The sequence below is a fragment of the Phasianus colchicus genome, chromosome 11 (genome assembly GCF_987193195.1).
Source record: "Phasianus colchicus chromosome 11, bPhaCol1.hap1.1, whole genome shotgun sequence".
NCBI lineage: Eukaryota > Metazoa > Chordata > Aves > Galliformes > Phasianidae > Phasianus > Phasianus colchicus.
In genome coordinates this window covers 9054881-9068870 of record NC_143446.1, presented here as the reverse complement: position 1 = coordinate 9068870, position 13990 = coordinate 9054881, and the positions used below count along the sequence as shown (strand labels likewise).

The following is a 13990-nucleotide window of genomic DNA, read 5'->3' as shown; positions in this document are numbered from 1 at the left end:
GGATGGTGTTCAACAGTCCACAAATGACAAGGTGGCATTTGCTTTAAAATATCTGTTGTGCTGACTGTATAGCAAGCATGTGCTGTACAGAAAATTTATTTTACCTCTTGCTTTCCTTTTCCTTTCCTTTTTTTACTTTGTTTTTGTTTTCTTTTAAATAAAATCTGCTAATATAACATCATCTTGTTATATTTTTAAAGAACTAATGTGTTGCTCCCTGTATTCTCTTTTGCTGTCTCTCTCCCTATCTGTTTTTCTCCAAACTGCTGCTTTCATCCCTACTCCAACCAGCTTGACTTCCAGGTCAGTATTTTCTGCTCTCCTATTTGATTGCTCCTTCCACAACCAAGGTTTTCATTGATGCTCAATTTATTTGGTCATTTTGATACCACATTAGTAACTTTTGTTTGAATTTTATTTCTTTTTGTTTTTTGTGCTTTGTGCTGTTATGAAGTTTTTGGTCATTCCATATCTAGATCAGAAACTTCACAGTAAATGAATGCTTTTGCCAAAAGCTTGTAAGAAAAATACATTTATTAACAACATATCTAATTTGTATGTTGTGTAAAGAGTTTTTTCTTCTACTTTTATTATTTTTATTTAGGAGCCCAACATTGGGAGTAACTTTTTGATAGGTAACCCAACTCAAGAAATAATTAATTGGGTAAAAACAATACTATGCAGAGAGATTTATGCTTACAATTAGAGACATATTTTACTGTCATCACTTAAACTATTAAACTATTATTGCAAACATCATATGAGAGTTTGGAGTGGTTTGGCTGCTGATTCAGAAACATTTAGCTATTTGTTCTGGCCAGGATCTGGATGAGTACATAATTGCAAGGAATGTGTGTATGTGTGTACATTTTGTATACTGTTTTTATATGTCTCATGTTCTTGTCAGATACAAGCTTTATTTTCTTCAGTGTTTTAGATAAGTTTTGTTAGCATTTGTGCTCCTGCACTATTTTTGAGGAATTTTAAAGAATTTGGTAATATTCTCAAGTCCTGGACAGGACATCTTCTTCTGCGGAGTCTTGTCTGCTTTACTGATGCTCCTTTCCCACATTATGTAGAGTTCTGCCACAATATAGTGCACCCCTGAAATGTTGCTTACTAATTTGAACTGTACTTCAAGAACTGTCATGAGATCTTGAGAAATTGAGATCTGATCTATTAAAAATGATTATATTTGTTTTTCAATTTGAGATAAGATGAATGTTGTTTAAGGGATTTTTTGTTTGTTGTTGTTTTAAGTGATTAATTATTTCTACCAGACAGAATTGCTGGTTCTGCAGGAGGCAACCATTACCCTCTACTGATGCCTTTGGAGGCAAAATAGTTGCCACATTAAAGCAATGTCATAATGATCTGAATACTAAGAAAGCTTAAAACAGGCTTCAAACATTTGAAATAATGAGTGTATCAAACAATGAATCAGAGGCTGAATGCATTTTTTTTATTTTCTTAGCTGCAATCTAAAGAATGAAAACATTTTGTTGTTGCTGTTATTGTACTTAGCATAGGTTCTTAACAATAAATGTTAATGGTCTGATTTTTTTTATTAATATCAAAATATGATATGGCTAAGGTATAGATAAGTCTTGTTTTCTTTACTGAAGTTGCTCTCCTTAAGAGAGAAACAAACCTGATTTTCAATCATTTTTGAGGTAGAATGTGTGCACTTTTTCACAGATCAATTAGATTAGAGTATAAATAAGGGTGTATTCTGCAAAGACCTTCCAGGCAGATTTCAGATACCAAAGTTTTGCACTTGGAGATACAATTCCACACATTGTGTTGCCATGCAGCACAGCTGTCTAGAATCATGGCAAATCTCCAACATGTCTTATAATGTGCTTAGATCTGAAGTTTACAGATCTTTTATGGAAACACATACTTTTTGCATCATTCTCTGTTTGTATGGAGCTCAACAGTTAGAAGAGTTTCTATATCTTGATCTCAAAATCAAGTACAGTTCATGCTTCCTAATTCAGACACATCAGAGAAGATTCTGATGTGAATGACTTTGAACCATATGGCCAAAGATGGCTCATAATTAAAACACCAATGAGACCATTTTTCATGGTGCTTTAGTGCATGTTGCAATGACAACTTTCTTACTGGAATGTTCTGTTTCTGAAATTTGAGTCCTATCTATTGCAATAATGAGTAGGATGAACACTTTATTGTGCATCTCTGCAAGAACATTTTATCATGTTTGAATAAACCTTATTGCACCTAAATGATAAAAATACTGAAACAGTTTTTCAGCATCTTTATGTCTGCCAGAAAATAATTAAATGAATTTACTCTAGTTCTGGCTATGATGAAGGTACTGACTGAATGTGACTGTTATGGCACTTCTGTCAGAACATATTCAAAACTTTATTGAAAATCTCCCTATCCCAAAGGAGTTTAAAGAAAGTTATTATGTTAGGCAGTTGATATTATGGTTGATTTCACCTGAATTCAATGATTGGTATGCAGAAGCCTTTGTTCAGCACTGGGAGGTGCAATTTTTGTTATATTTTATTGACTTAAAAAAACAACTGACCTTGCTGAAGCAAATGCTCCATCCCTGTAGTTATTCATACATGGTAGTATGTGATTAAAGTTTACTGTAGTATTGCAGTGAAGTCTTAAATTGTTGCAGTTTGAAACACCATTAAGGTCACAACTTAATTTTTAACAGATTTATTAATCTCTTTAATTTCTGATAATATATTCTCAACTGTCATTTTATTAATGTTTGGAAAGGTTAGAAAAATGCGATAGCTCTTTTATAACTTGATGAGCTATTGATACTCCTGGCAAAGATGATAAAATACAATGAAATAAAATAATGTGTGTATTTTAATATCAAAATCTACTTATCTATAAGAAAACTCAACAAAAAAATCAATTGAATAACTTCTTTTTCATTTAGTTTACAGCAAGTTATGTACTCCTTGCACTTTTCTGCCTGTAGATAAACAGGAGATGGCATTGTACTGGAAATTTTCCCACCGGCCTCTAATGTTGGCCTTCTGTGGAAAGCTAAAGCTCCACTAGATGTGCAAGGCAAGGTTTAACAGAGCTTTAAATTTAACTTACAAGCCTTCTGCAGTTTTGTCGAATGTCAGTTTGATGGTTCCAAGGGCAGAACGATATGTTGTTCACAGATAATTTCCCTGGAGAAACTGAGATAGTGTACCAATGAAAACAGAGAATCTGTGATATATAGTACTCTTCTGAGAGTGGTTATTCGAAGTGAGAAACATAGTTGTTATGTTGGAAACTGGCAGATTGATGTCATGTCTTTGTTTTAGTCTGTTTGCTTCGTATACAGAATCAACATTTTCATACTGTTTGCATTTTAACATTTAAGTGAGTTGAAAGAGATTAAAATTTGATAAGAGATATTTATATTTCTGATTGTGTTCTTGAGTTTCTGTGTGCTTGCATTTAATTTTATTTAAGAAATAGTAGCGTAGAACTTTTAAATAGTTGGAATTCCTTCTTTTAAAAGAACAGTGTAAACAACAATAGGCTATGAAATAAGATTAGTTGATAGAGTTGAAGAAAGTTTATAAAGAGATAAAAGTGAGTCATGGTGACAGAACAACATGTTTATTTTTATCCCACTCCCTTCTGAACTTCTTCAGTTCTTTTCTGTGCCCTTCCAGTAGGAAGTGCCTAAAGGAATGCGGAGGTCAACATAATTTTGGGGACAAATTCAAATGAATTATTTAAATATGGAAGTATATTTTGTAATTCTCAATAATGGGTTTTATTGTTTTCTTAATTTGGTGTATCAATACTCCTACGAAGTAAATATTAGTAGATATGCAGCATAAAGTGGACATGAGCAGAAAAGAGCTCTACATCACCGAAGGAAAAAGAGCTACTTTGGATTGCATTGGACCTGACAGTAGGGTTCCTTATTGGAGAAGAAATTATCTGAGTAACTGTTAATTTATTGCTGATTTCTAGACAGATCATTGTTGTAATTCTCTAGATCTTCTACTTAACACTAGTTTTGGCAAGGAGGAACATCCACAGCAGGTATTGATTAGTTTTTGAATAAAGCAGCCACACACCACTGCCATGGGAAGCTCAGTGGCTGCCTGGGTGCAATGCTATAAGGATTCCCTGTGTGGAATGGAGAGATGTGATGTATGTGAAGAATCATGTGAGACAGTACAACTTACCCTCAAAAAGCTGTCACTGGAAAGAGACGGGGTGCTAAATTTAAGAATAGGGCTGTTAATGGAGCCTACTATTCTAGTCGCACTTTTTGCTTCCATAATGCAAGAGCAATGTTAATGGACAGTATGATTATGAGTGGATAGAAATGCTCTGAATGGAATTACGAGGGGAAGTTATTACTAACTTCCAAACAAGTCAAAACAAGTAATCATATAATGGAATTCTGAAGACTTGACTGCAACAGCACAGAAAGATTGGATGATAGAGTCTGAATGGACCCTGAGAACTGCTAGGTTGAGTCAGGAGTTGCAGTGAAGAGATTTGTTTTAGAAGGAAACTGCAGCAGTGGAGGTTTGATTCTGATTGCTGTCAAGCTGAACATGCTGTGCAGGGTTTGCATAAAATAAATAAACATTGCCTGATGAGGCAGTGGGAAGACTTCAACTCTTCAAACAGCAGACAGCAAACTATTTTCAGTTACTGGTTACAGCTATAACTGATGATATCAATTAATAAAATAGCTGAGTAAGCAATTACCATTTAAATCAGATCAAATATCCTTCTTATCTAGTATCCTGTCATCAGTTGTTTTTTTTTTTTATTTTTTAAAGAACATAAGAAGCAACTGCAGATATCCTTGATATACAAGAGATGTGTGGCAGATGAGTTTTCTGGTACAGATTTCGCACATGTTCGTTTCAAGTGTCATGCACTAAGAATGTGCTGAGAGAGACAGTAGTGTGATGCATGGCATTTAGGTTTCAGTGGTTGCAGAGTAGATGTGTGTTGAAACAAAGTGATATGAATTATAGTTCAGAAACAGGATTTCAGTAGGTCTTTTTCATTCATGCACTGTTCTCATGTGAATATTTCTAACATCTCCCCAGGACTTTGGAGGCAACTTTCTTAAACAGAGATTTTGGAAATATTTCCAGATTGGGTGATAGGTAAACCTTTTCTCCCACGTTTTTTGCCTTTGAGATAAGAAATGTTTCAGTGACTTCTGTGACACTTAATTTACTTCTAGCAGGCAGGATTGGTTCTGTTGCGGCAGCCATATGTTTTCCTGGTACTTTTGAAGGCAAAATAATTGTTAAACTGAAGCACTGCAATAATAATCTGGGTTAGAAATCTTAAGACAGCACACACACATTTGAAATCATGAAATTTTAAGAAGAGCTTATAGATTTGTTGTGGGCTGCAGATTTGCTCCTTTGAGACTCAAATAGCATGTAATACGCTGGTAAATGGAGGTAAGAATGTAATGAAAATGTTATATATGCTAAAATTCATTTACCTTGCTAACTGGCAACTCTGGGAATTACAGAAGTTTTGCATTCAATTTGAGAATTAGCAATGTGGGAACTAAATCATTTGGAGAGTTTTAAGTATTTGTTTCTTTTGAATGATTTTTTTAATTCATTGTTTTTGTTGGTCATTTTGTTTTTACTCTTCTATATGAACACAGAATGTGCATGAAGGGTTCTTCTGAGTTCTCCTGGGGGTAGGAGTATGAACACTAACATGAAATTTGCCATAATCTCAGCTTGAGGTGAATGATAGAAAGAAGACCAAACATTCTTCTTCAGTAAGAGAAGACAAAATTGACATGTGATTACCTTGTCTATGAGGTGTGTAGCAGAACAGGGGTCTTTAGTACTGAAAAAATATACTCAGTTTGGCCAAAGTTAATCAGAGTATTGTTTTTCTGCTCAACATGTTGCTTGCGTCAAAGTGATTAACTTCTGCAAGGCTGAAATGATTGTTTTTGCATAATTTTTGAATTTTTTATCATCAATAACAATTTTTAACAAAAATAAAGTAAGCAAGGTGTATGTGAACTGTTGAGTCATGGCCTGAAACATTGATTGATCACTTGAGGCAAGGACTGGGTCAGCCATGGGAGCACAGGTGAAGGCAGTTCACCTCCTAGACCCCATGTAAGAGCTGATTGTCACTGGGGAAGGATCTCTTCCTGGAGATCCCTCCTTTATGGAGTTTTCCACTGAGAGCCCAGAATCTTCTGATACAGGTAAGCGTTTCTTCCTTGATTGTTTCTTTTTCACCACAGTAATCTTTCCAACTTTAACACCTGTAAAGTACCATCCTAACCGTGCTACGCTTCTGACTGTACAGAAGGTTAAGCATAAGGGAAAAAAGTTGAAGATACTAGTATTTTTATATACTAGTAAGCCTCTGGACTGTAGAATCTAAATTTAAAAGAACAACTTGAAAATTTTTGTAAATGCAAATTTCAACACAGGGAAGCATTGATTAGTTTTTTTTTATTAGCAGATGATACATCCTAAGGTGATTAAAAAAGTTCTTTGAAAAAAAAAAAAAGCCAGTTATTTCAAGCAAATTATGTTTTCTTAGTCATATCAAAACTTTATCCTCTCCAGAATATGTTTTCTTATAATGATGGTACCTGTTTTCCCCAGACAAATACATCTAAGGAGTATAACTGAATAAGCGGAGACCTTGCATACTTATGCTAGGAATGTGACTGTCAGAAAATCTCTTGATACCTCCTGTGATCTTTACACCTTTTTGCTTTTCTTTTTTCTTTTTTTCCAGGCTTATAGATCAGTAGTAGTAAATAAATTTTTGCATTCCAGGAAAATACCAGAAACACTACTTAACAGTGCTCATTACCTTAGTGGAAGTTCTGTCTTTCAGTTAAATTGAATCTGAATTTTAAGGAGTTTTCTTGAAACTAATTCCCATACTTTTCTTTTAGTCTTTAGTTAGTAATCAAATAGGAATCTATGTATTCTGAATTTTTAAGACAGCAATAACTGAACTCTTGGAAATATTTCTGCTGAGCCTTACTGAGGTAATGTATGAGTAGTTCTGAATGGTCATTCACATGGGCAGGATTTACAGCATTGGGTCTTCTGCATGCTACTGAGACCCAGAGTACCTTGTAAAGTGATAACCTACAATTTAGCATACATGAATCCTTCGTGAAGGTATAACATACAGGAGGAAGGATAAATGTGTGCTGTTAAAAAGGAAAACAGTATTTTCAAGTATTGATGCTAAGATACTTTCTAATGCATGCCTAGAACAATAGGTGAAAATGACTATTTAAAATGTGTTTACTGTATTAAATTTTAAACCAGATTTTTCAGAATTCCATATTTGGTATAAATTAGTTGCTTTGACTAAAGTATTATGTTTCGTAAAATATTTTTTACGAAACTTTTATTTCTGTTGAAAACATTCTATTATTTCCTTGTCAAATTTATTGTATTCTGGTTTTTTTTTTGTTTTCCTTCCACTAAGATTATAAAGAAGAAAAGCACTGTTAATATAATTTCTGTTTATGTATTATACTAGTTAATTGAGTATTTTGTTGTAAAATTAAGATTGAGGTGCACATATTCCTGGCATGCTGGAGACATTTTTGGTTGACTTTCAGACAACTGGTCCCATTGTAATGCTGTTTAACATTATGACAGTTATTACAGAGACAGGTTGCTTCAGAAAATGTTATAGACTTTGCTCTTAGGGGTATTTCACATGTCTGCATTTTTTGGATGCTTTAGGAAAAAAAGTCTTTATGAAATAGAGTAAAGGCTATACTGAGCATGTAACACTTGGTTTTGGCTGACATTACCTACTTTTTTGGCCAAGGTACCCAGGTGGTTAATTAAAGCTGGGAATTTAATGAAATAGCATGACTTTCTCTATAGTCAAGAGAGATGAAAGCATTTGACTGTAGACGACAGTTATGCACTACTGTGAAATGAAGTCTGAAAGATACTTGCATACAGGCAGAAACTAAATGTTAATATTTGTTTTAAAAAGCTGGAATAAAGTAATTAAATAAACTGTAGTCTGACCTGTGAGATCATTTTGTATCTTGTTCCACAAGAACCAGACAAAAAAAAGAATGTGGTTAAATGTAGTCATTACAATTACTGAAAAAAAATATATATATTTGACCTGGAAAATACTGCAATCTAGTGAACTTGAAACACCTCCTGAAAATTTTTACAATGGCCAAAGAAATATATACTCTAGATTATTCTTATTCATTTATAAGCAGGCAGATTTAAATCTTCACTTTTCCACTAGAATTTTTGTTGCCAAGACTCTCAGATTTAGTGGCCATTTATTTGTATACATATTTACTCCCAGTTTTGCTTGTCAGTTTATCTAGTTTCTATTAAGAGCCAAGGTAATTTTTTTTTTGTAGAGTTAGAGTTATGTATTTCTATAATGTTCCTATTTAAAAAAAAAAAGAAAAGAAATTGTGTTAAACTCATGACTGTTCTAAGGATGCATTTCTCTGCATCCCTTTGCCGTGAAGCAAAACATCTGTGTTGGGATGCTCCATTCCTGGCAATGTTCAAAGCCAGGTTGGGCAGGGCTTTGGGAAACCTGTTCCTAGAGGACAGTGTTGGAAGTAGGTGATTTTTAAGGCCTCTTGCAATTCAAACCAATCTGTGATCTGAGCGGTGGGAGTCTGTTTTCTCACTATTAAATTTAGCTCATCCACCAGGAAGGGATTTCCCAGAATTGTTGCTGTGTGACAACAGTGAAATACTGTCATGCAGAAAGGAAAGCAGGAGCTAAGAGATGAATGAGTATCTACTGAATCAGCTGCTATACTTGAGAAGTAACATAAGATGAATAACATAAGATGAATTCACAGTTGTTCACAAAATAACTTATTAGTTAATTGTTTGGAAATTCAAACTCAGACCAAGGACAGAAATGATTTTATTTCCCTGAATGCTTTTCAGTTGGCAGGACTGTCTCATTAGAATCACTCATTTGATATTTTTCCCATGATATCTGAACATTGATATTCTTGCTGTATCTGGGCTGTTCTGTGTCTGAAATCCTGGGCACTTAGAAGTGTACTGAAAGTACAGCAAAAGCTTAGTGAGTCTCAACAGTCTCAAGCTTTCTGAAACTCTGGAGTTTCTGCCCATGCCCATACACTGTGCAGATGCTGCACACCTGTGCAGGAGGTTCCCTTGTATGCACAGTGAGCTCATCACAAAACATTTCATTGCTTATGTTTTTTTTTTTCCTGAGTATATGTTGCATAAAGTGAGGGCACTGCACTGTGTTCTCTCTTCCATGTGCCAGTCCTACGAACTCTCTAAAGCCATCTAAAAGAAATGCAATTATAATCTAGAGGGAAATGTGTTGTCTTTTTTCTGTGTTGAACTCCTCCTGTACCCTTATGGGAGATGTAAGAAAATTAGACAACTAGGTTTTTAAACTGTAATATTTATTTAGTTTCCACATGCACACAATCATTTGAGGAAGAAAGAATATGATATGGCTTTCATTTATTTTCTGCTCTTTGGGATTGTGCGTATCACAGGCACCAGGTGCTTTTCTTTGGAGATTCACAATGTTTTATGTTTTGGTGTGGCATTAGAAATTGAAATAGGAAGTTGTGAGAGAGAAAGGCAATGAAAAAAACTGTTGGCATAGGCATAAAATTCAACTTCTTGCAGAGATTAAATAGGAATTTATCACTGATTCAGCAATAGATTGAAAATCGTTTTATATTGTAAGAGCACAGTCATACTAACAGCAAAAAAATTGTCAAACACCACGTATATACAAAGTTCTGAAAAAGACATTTTTTCTATTATTCACTTTATTTTTCTTCTGATTAGGTCTATACTTATGATTATTCTTCATGGACTCTTCTAGATAGGGAGAAAGTTTTGTTTCCTAAGAGTCTTGTTATTTGTCTAAGGATATGTCTAAAGGAAAGAGTCTCAGGTGTATAACTTGTAGCACAAACAACTATTTATGCTAATTATCTTTTTGTGTCATAGAATGGCCAGGGTTGGAAGAGACCCTGATCCTCAAGGATCATCAAGCTCCAACCCACCTGCTGCAGGCAGGGCCACCAACCTTCACATTTAATACGGGACCGGGCTGCCCAGGGCCCCATCCAACCTGGCCTTGAACACCTCCAGGGACAGGGCATCCACAACCTCTTTGGGCAGCCTGCTCCAAACTCACCACTCTCTTGGTAGAGGACTTCCTTCTGACATCCAACCTAAATCTTCCCTCCTTCAACTTAAAACCATTTCCCCTTGTCCTGCCATTATTTACCCTTGTAAAGAGTTGGCTCCCCTCCTGTTTGTAGGCTCCCTTTAGGTATTGAAGGCTGCTGTGAGGTCACCCTACAGCCTTCTCTTCTCCAGGCTGGACAAGTCCATCTCCCTCAGCCTGTCTTTGTAGGGGAGGTGCTCCAGCCCTCTGATCATCTCTGTGGCCTTCCTCTGGACCCTCTCCAACAGCTTCCCTGTCTTTCTTGTATTGGGGCCCCCAGACCTGGATGCAGTACTCCAGATGGGGCCTCACGAAGGCAGAGTAGATCTACTCTATTTAGATTATTTATTATTATTTAAAATATTTATTATTGTTTATAGTGTTTGTGTAGATCCTAACAGACCTACGCAAATATTGTAACACTGTCTTTCAAATGGAGGAATTCATACTTCTCTTTAAAAAACAGTTATCTGTGAGCTTGATGTAGATTCTTTTAATTCTACATGTTTTCATTAATCAGTGTCATTCACTCTGTTGTGATCTTTTTTCCATGCATGTTTTATGAGTCGCTATAGGAGGCTGAACTAAGTTGATAGTCCATTTTTTTTTTTGATACTTGTAAAATCAATAGAAACATTTAAAGTACTAGTTAATTTAGTAGCGCTGTACTGTACTCAGAAAAGTTCAGTATTTTTTTTCCCCAGGTTTGTGCTAGAGCTTTCAAAAAATGAAATGACTTGGGAAATTGAAGGGTGCACTTGTAGCTTTATATTCACTGAATGTCTTATTTATGCTGTATGTTTCTGTTTCATATTTTGTTAATTTCTCTGTTAATAATTATGAGTTTGTTAAACCATTTTCTTTCATTCTGGAGATCTCAGAGAAAAGCTGCATTTCTGTGTTCTCTGTTGGAAATTCTTTGCTAGGAAATCAAATTTCATAGAATATTTTCACACATGTATGTTTCAGTTACTTGTGTCACATTGTGTAGTTTAAATTGCCATAAGTAAACAAGTAATAAAAGCTACATTTTTGTATTTAAGTGGGGAGAAATTAGATTATTCTGGACTTCTGTATGTAAAGGTATGGAGGCCGTATTCCAGGTTTTCTGGAATTTTCTTGGCAGAAAAAAATTCATTTTCAGATTATTTGTCCACAGATTGCAGCCCGTGTTGAGGTAAAGTAAGAATCAATTTCACAGATGTTTCACAAAGCTAAATTTGGTTTCAGCATCCCCGATCATAAAGAATTATGATGATTCCCATGGTAGTTCTTGATTGAAATTTATTAAATTATTTAAGGTAGCAAAGATTTTTGTTATTTGAATCAATTGTACCTGCTTTTTTTTCTCCGTAAGGAGCTTGAAGATATTTTCTTTTTAGTAATAGAAGTAAATCAACTTTTCTGTAACAAAATTTTTGTATGAAGTTTCTTCTAAGGATTTTTAGTACCATGGCAATATTTACTAATTAAATATTCATCATGAATTTTTAAGTTTAAATAATTAATGAAAGAACCAGTAGTAGGACAAAGAAAGAAGTGATAGAACTAAACATAAAATGACCTTGCTTCTTTAGCATAAGGAAAGCAATGGAAGAAATATATCCTATAACTTTGTTTTTCACTGAAAGCTCTACTGTGGAAGCAACAGAAATGTTTTCAGTGGTCCTTCTGGGCATTGAATAATATTCTCTTAATTTGCCAAAATAGGATTAGTGAGTAGATCTCATTAGGAATTTGCACATGACTTTATTTTTAAATAGATAAAAGAGAACAAATTCCTCAAAGTCAAGGAAAGTTGAGAAAATAATTTAAGAATCCAAGCAGGTAGAAAATATTACTGCAAGGATATTTTTCCACTTCCTGCCAGGCAGAATTAGCTTGTCTTCTTTCTTAAAAAGATATGTGCCATGTATTACAATCAGGAAAGCTTTTCATGGCTTAATGAATAAGACCCAGAGAAAAATATAATTAAACTTTTAAGTAAACTAACAAAATATTTTTTTACTTGAGAACAGTCTTAACAGAAAATATGTGATGGTAATAAAGTTTGTTTCATTTTCACAAGAAGTTATTTATAAACTTGTTAATCTTTCATTACGTTATTAGAGTTCAAATTACTTAAAAAAGGATTGTTTTATAATCTTCCTCTGCTGCAACAGTTTTTCAGAAGACATGTATGTGTATTTGTGTGCAAATGATAAAAAGGAACAATGTAGCGACAATAATTGCTTTACTGTTATATAATCTGACGACATCAAAGCTGTTTCATTTTCACTATGACAGACTGGGAACAAGGTAAAGTTTGTTTAGATCTGACACTAGGAATACATCCGTAAGTTCATGAATTAATGCCCTTTGTCATAGTCTTAAGTTGGTTTATAGTGAAAAAATGTCATTGCAGTCATCGGTAGTAATGCATATGTACGTACAAATCTTAGGCACATGAAGGACCAAAACAAGAAGGTTGCCAATCTGAAGCACAATCAGCAACTGGAGAAAAAAAAGAATGCACAGCTGTTGGAAGAAGTTCGTAGACGAGAGGACAATATGACAGACAACTCTCAACATTTACAAGTGAGTTTTTAATCTATTAATTATTTTTATTCTTTAGTTGTGTTTTAGAATCTTGAAAGAAAGTGCCCTTCTGTTTCTCCCTGAGTATCTAACAATTCTTTTTGCAAAGAACTGGTCATTTTCTTCTCTCCTACCAGAGGATACACTAATGACCAGTTGTACCCATGAAATATTTAGTGTTTAGGGTGAGGAAAAAAGAATAGCACTTGAAAACCTTCTCCTCACAAGGATTGTGTTTTTCTTACTTTATAGGCAAGAAAGCAAATCATTCTAGCTTGTTTTGAGGAGACACAAAAAATAGAAAGATAATTATGCTTTCTGTATTTTCCAAACCGTAACATGCTGGCTGGTTATGTTATAGTGTGGTTATGAGTCTTCAGGATGTTTGTATATCAAATAGTAGCACGCTCTGAAATTTATTTATTTTTATAGGGTGAACATTTACATACCCAGGTGATTAAGTCTGCAAAATACAGATTTGTTTTTCCAAGAGCATTGAACTGTATAACAAATTCTACTGTGTTTTGCTGTGTGGAGATTCAAAGCAAAAACATTTGAGACCCATGATCTCCTTCCTGTTCTCAGTTACTAGATGTAACTGTTCACATTAAATTAAAATGTCTGCAATTCTGTATCAGCAAGGCTATCATCATCTAGTTGTGTACTCAGATCATTTAACAAGTGGGATTTGATCTGACTAACTATGCATGTGTAGTGGGGTAAAAAGGTGTATAGACCATCAGATAGGGTAGTGGTGAACTGAGAATCTTCACATGAGATTACTCCTATCTCATGCACTTAAAGTAAACATAAAAAAGCCCTGGAAATAGCTATGGATGTCTTGATTGACAAATCCTTTATTATTACAACATTACTTCATCAGCAACTTTTTTTTCACAATCTCCTTTTTCCACGTTTTTGAAACTTGTTCTAGGAGAATTTCTACGCTTTGTAAGTTATTAGAATTTAGATATTCAGACTGAACAATAATTAGCTGATGTGGTTAAATGATGCATTACTTACTAGGGAATTTGTATTAAAGACCACAAAATGAGTTTGATGCTTGACTCAAAAATTGCTGAGAGCTAACAATAAAAACATATGAAGAGAAGTACTGAGTTCTGTCAAAAACAGCAATGTCTCTGTACCGTTTGTTTATAGGTAAGTCTAATATGCAGTGCAA

The 13990-nt window shown here is 34.4% G+C and overlaps 1 protein-coding gene across 2 annotated transcripts in view; it reads left to right on the top strand.

Moving 5' to 3' along the window:
- ERC2 (ELKS/RAB6-interacting/CAST family member 2) overlaps positions 1-13990 on the top strand; it is a 429234-nt gene that overhangs the window by 178692 nt on the left and 236552 nt on the right. Inside the window, exons 14-15 of one of the 2 annotated variants that reach the window (XM_090148181.1) lie at positions 292-303; positions 12672-12807. In XM_090148181.1, the coding sequence (XP_090004307.1) occupies positions 292-303; positions 12672-12807 (148 nt within the window). The remainder of the gene's footprint in view (positions 1-291; positions 304-12671; positions 12808-13990) is intronic. The other variant, XM_031609751.2, reaches the window with a different exon arrangement.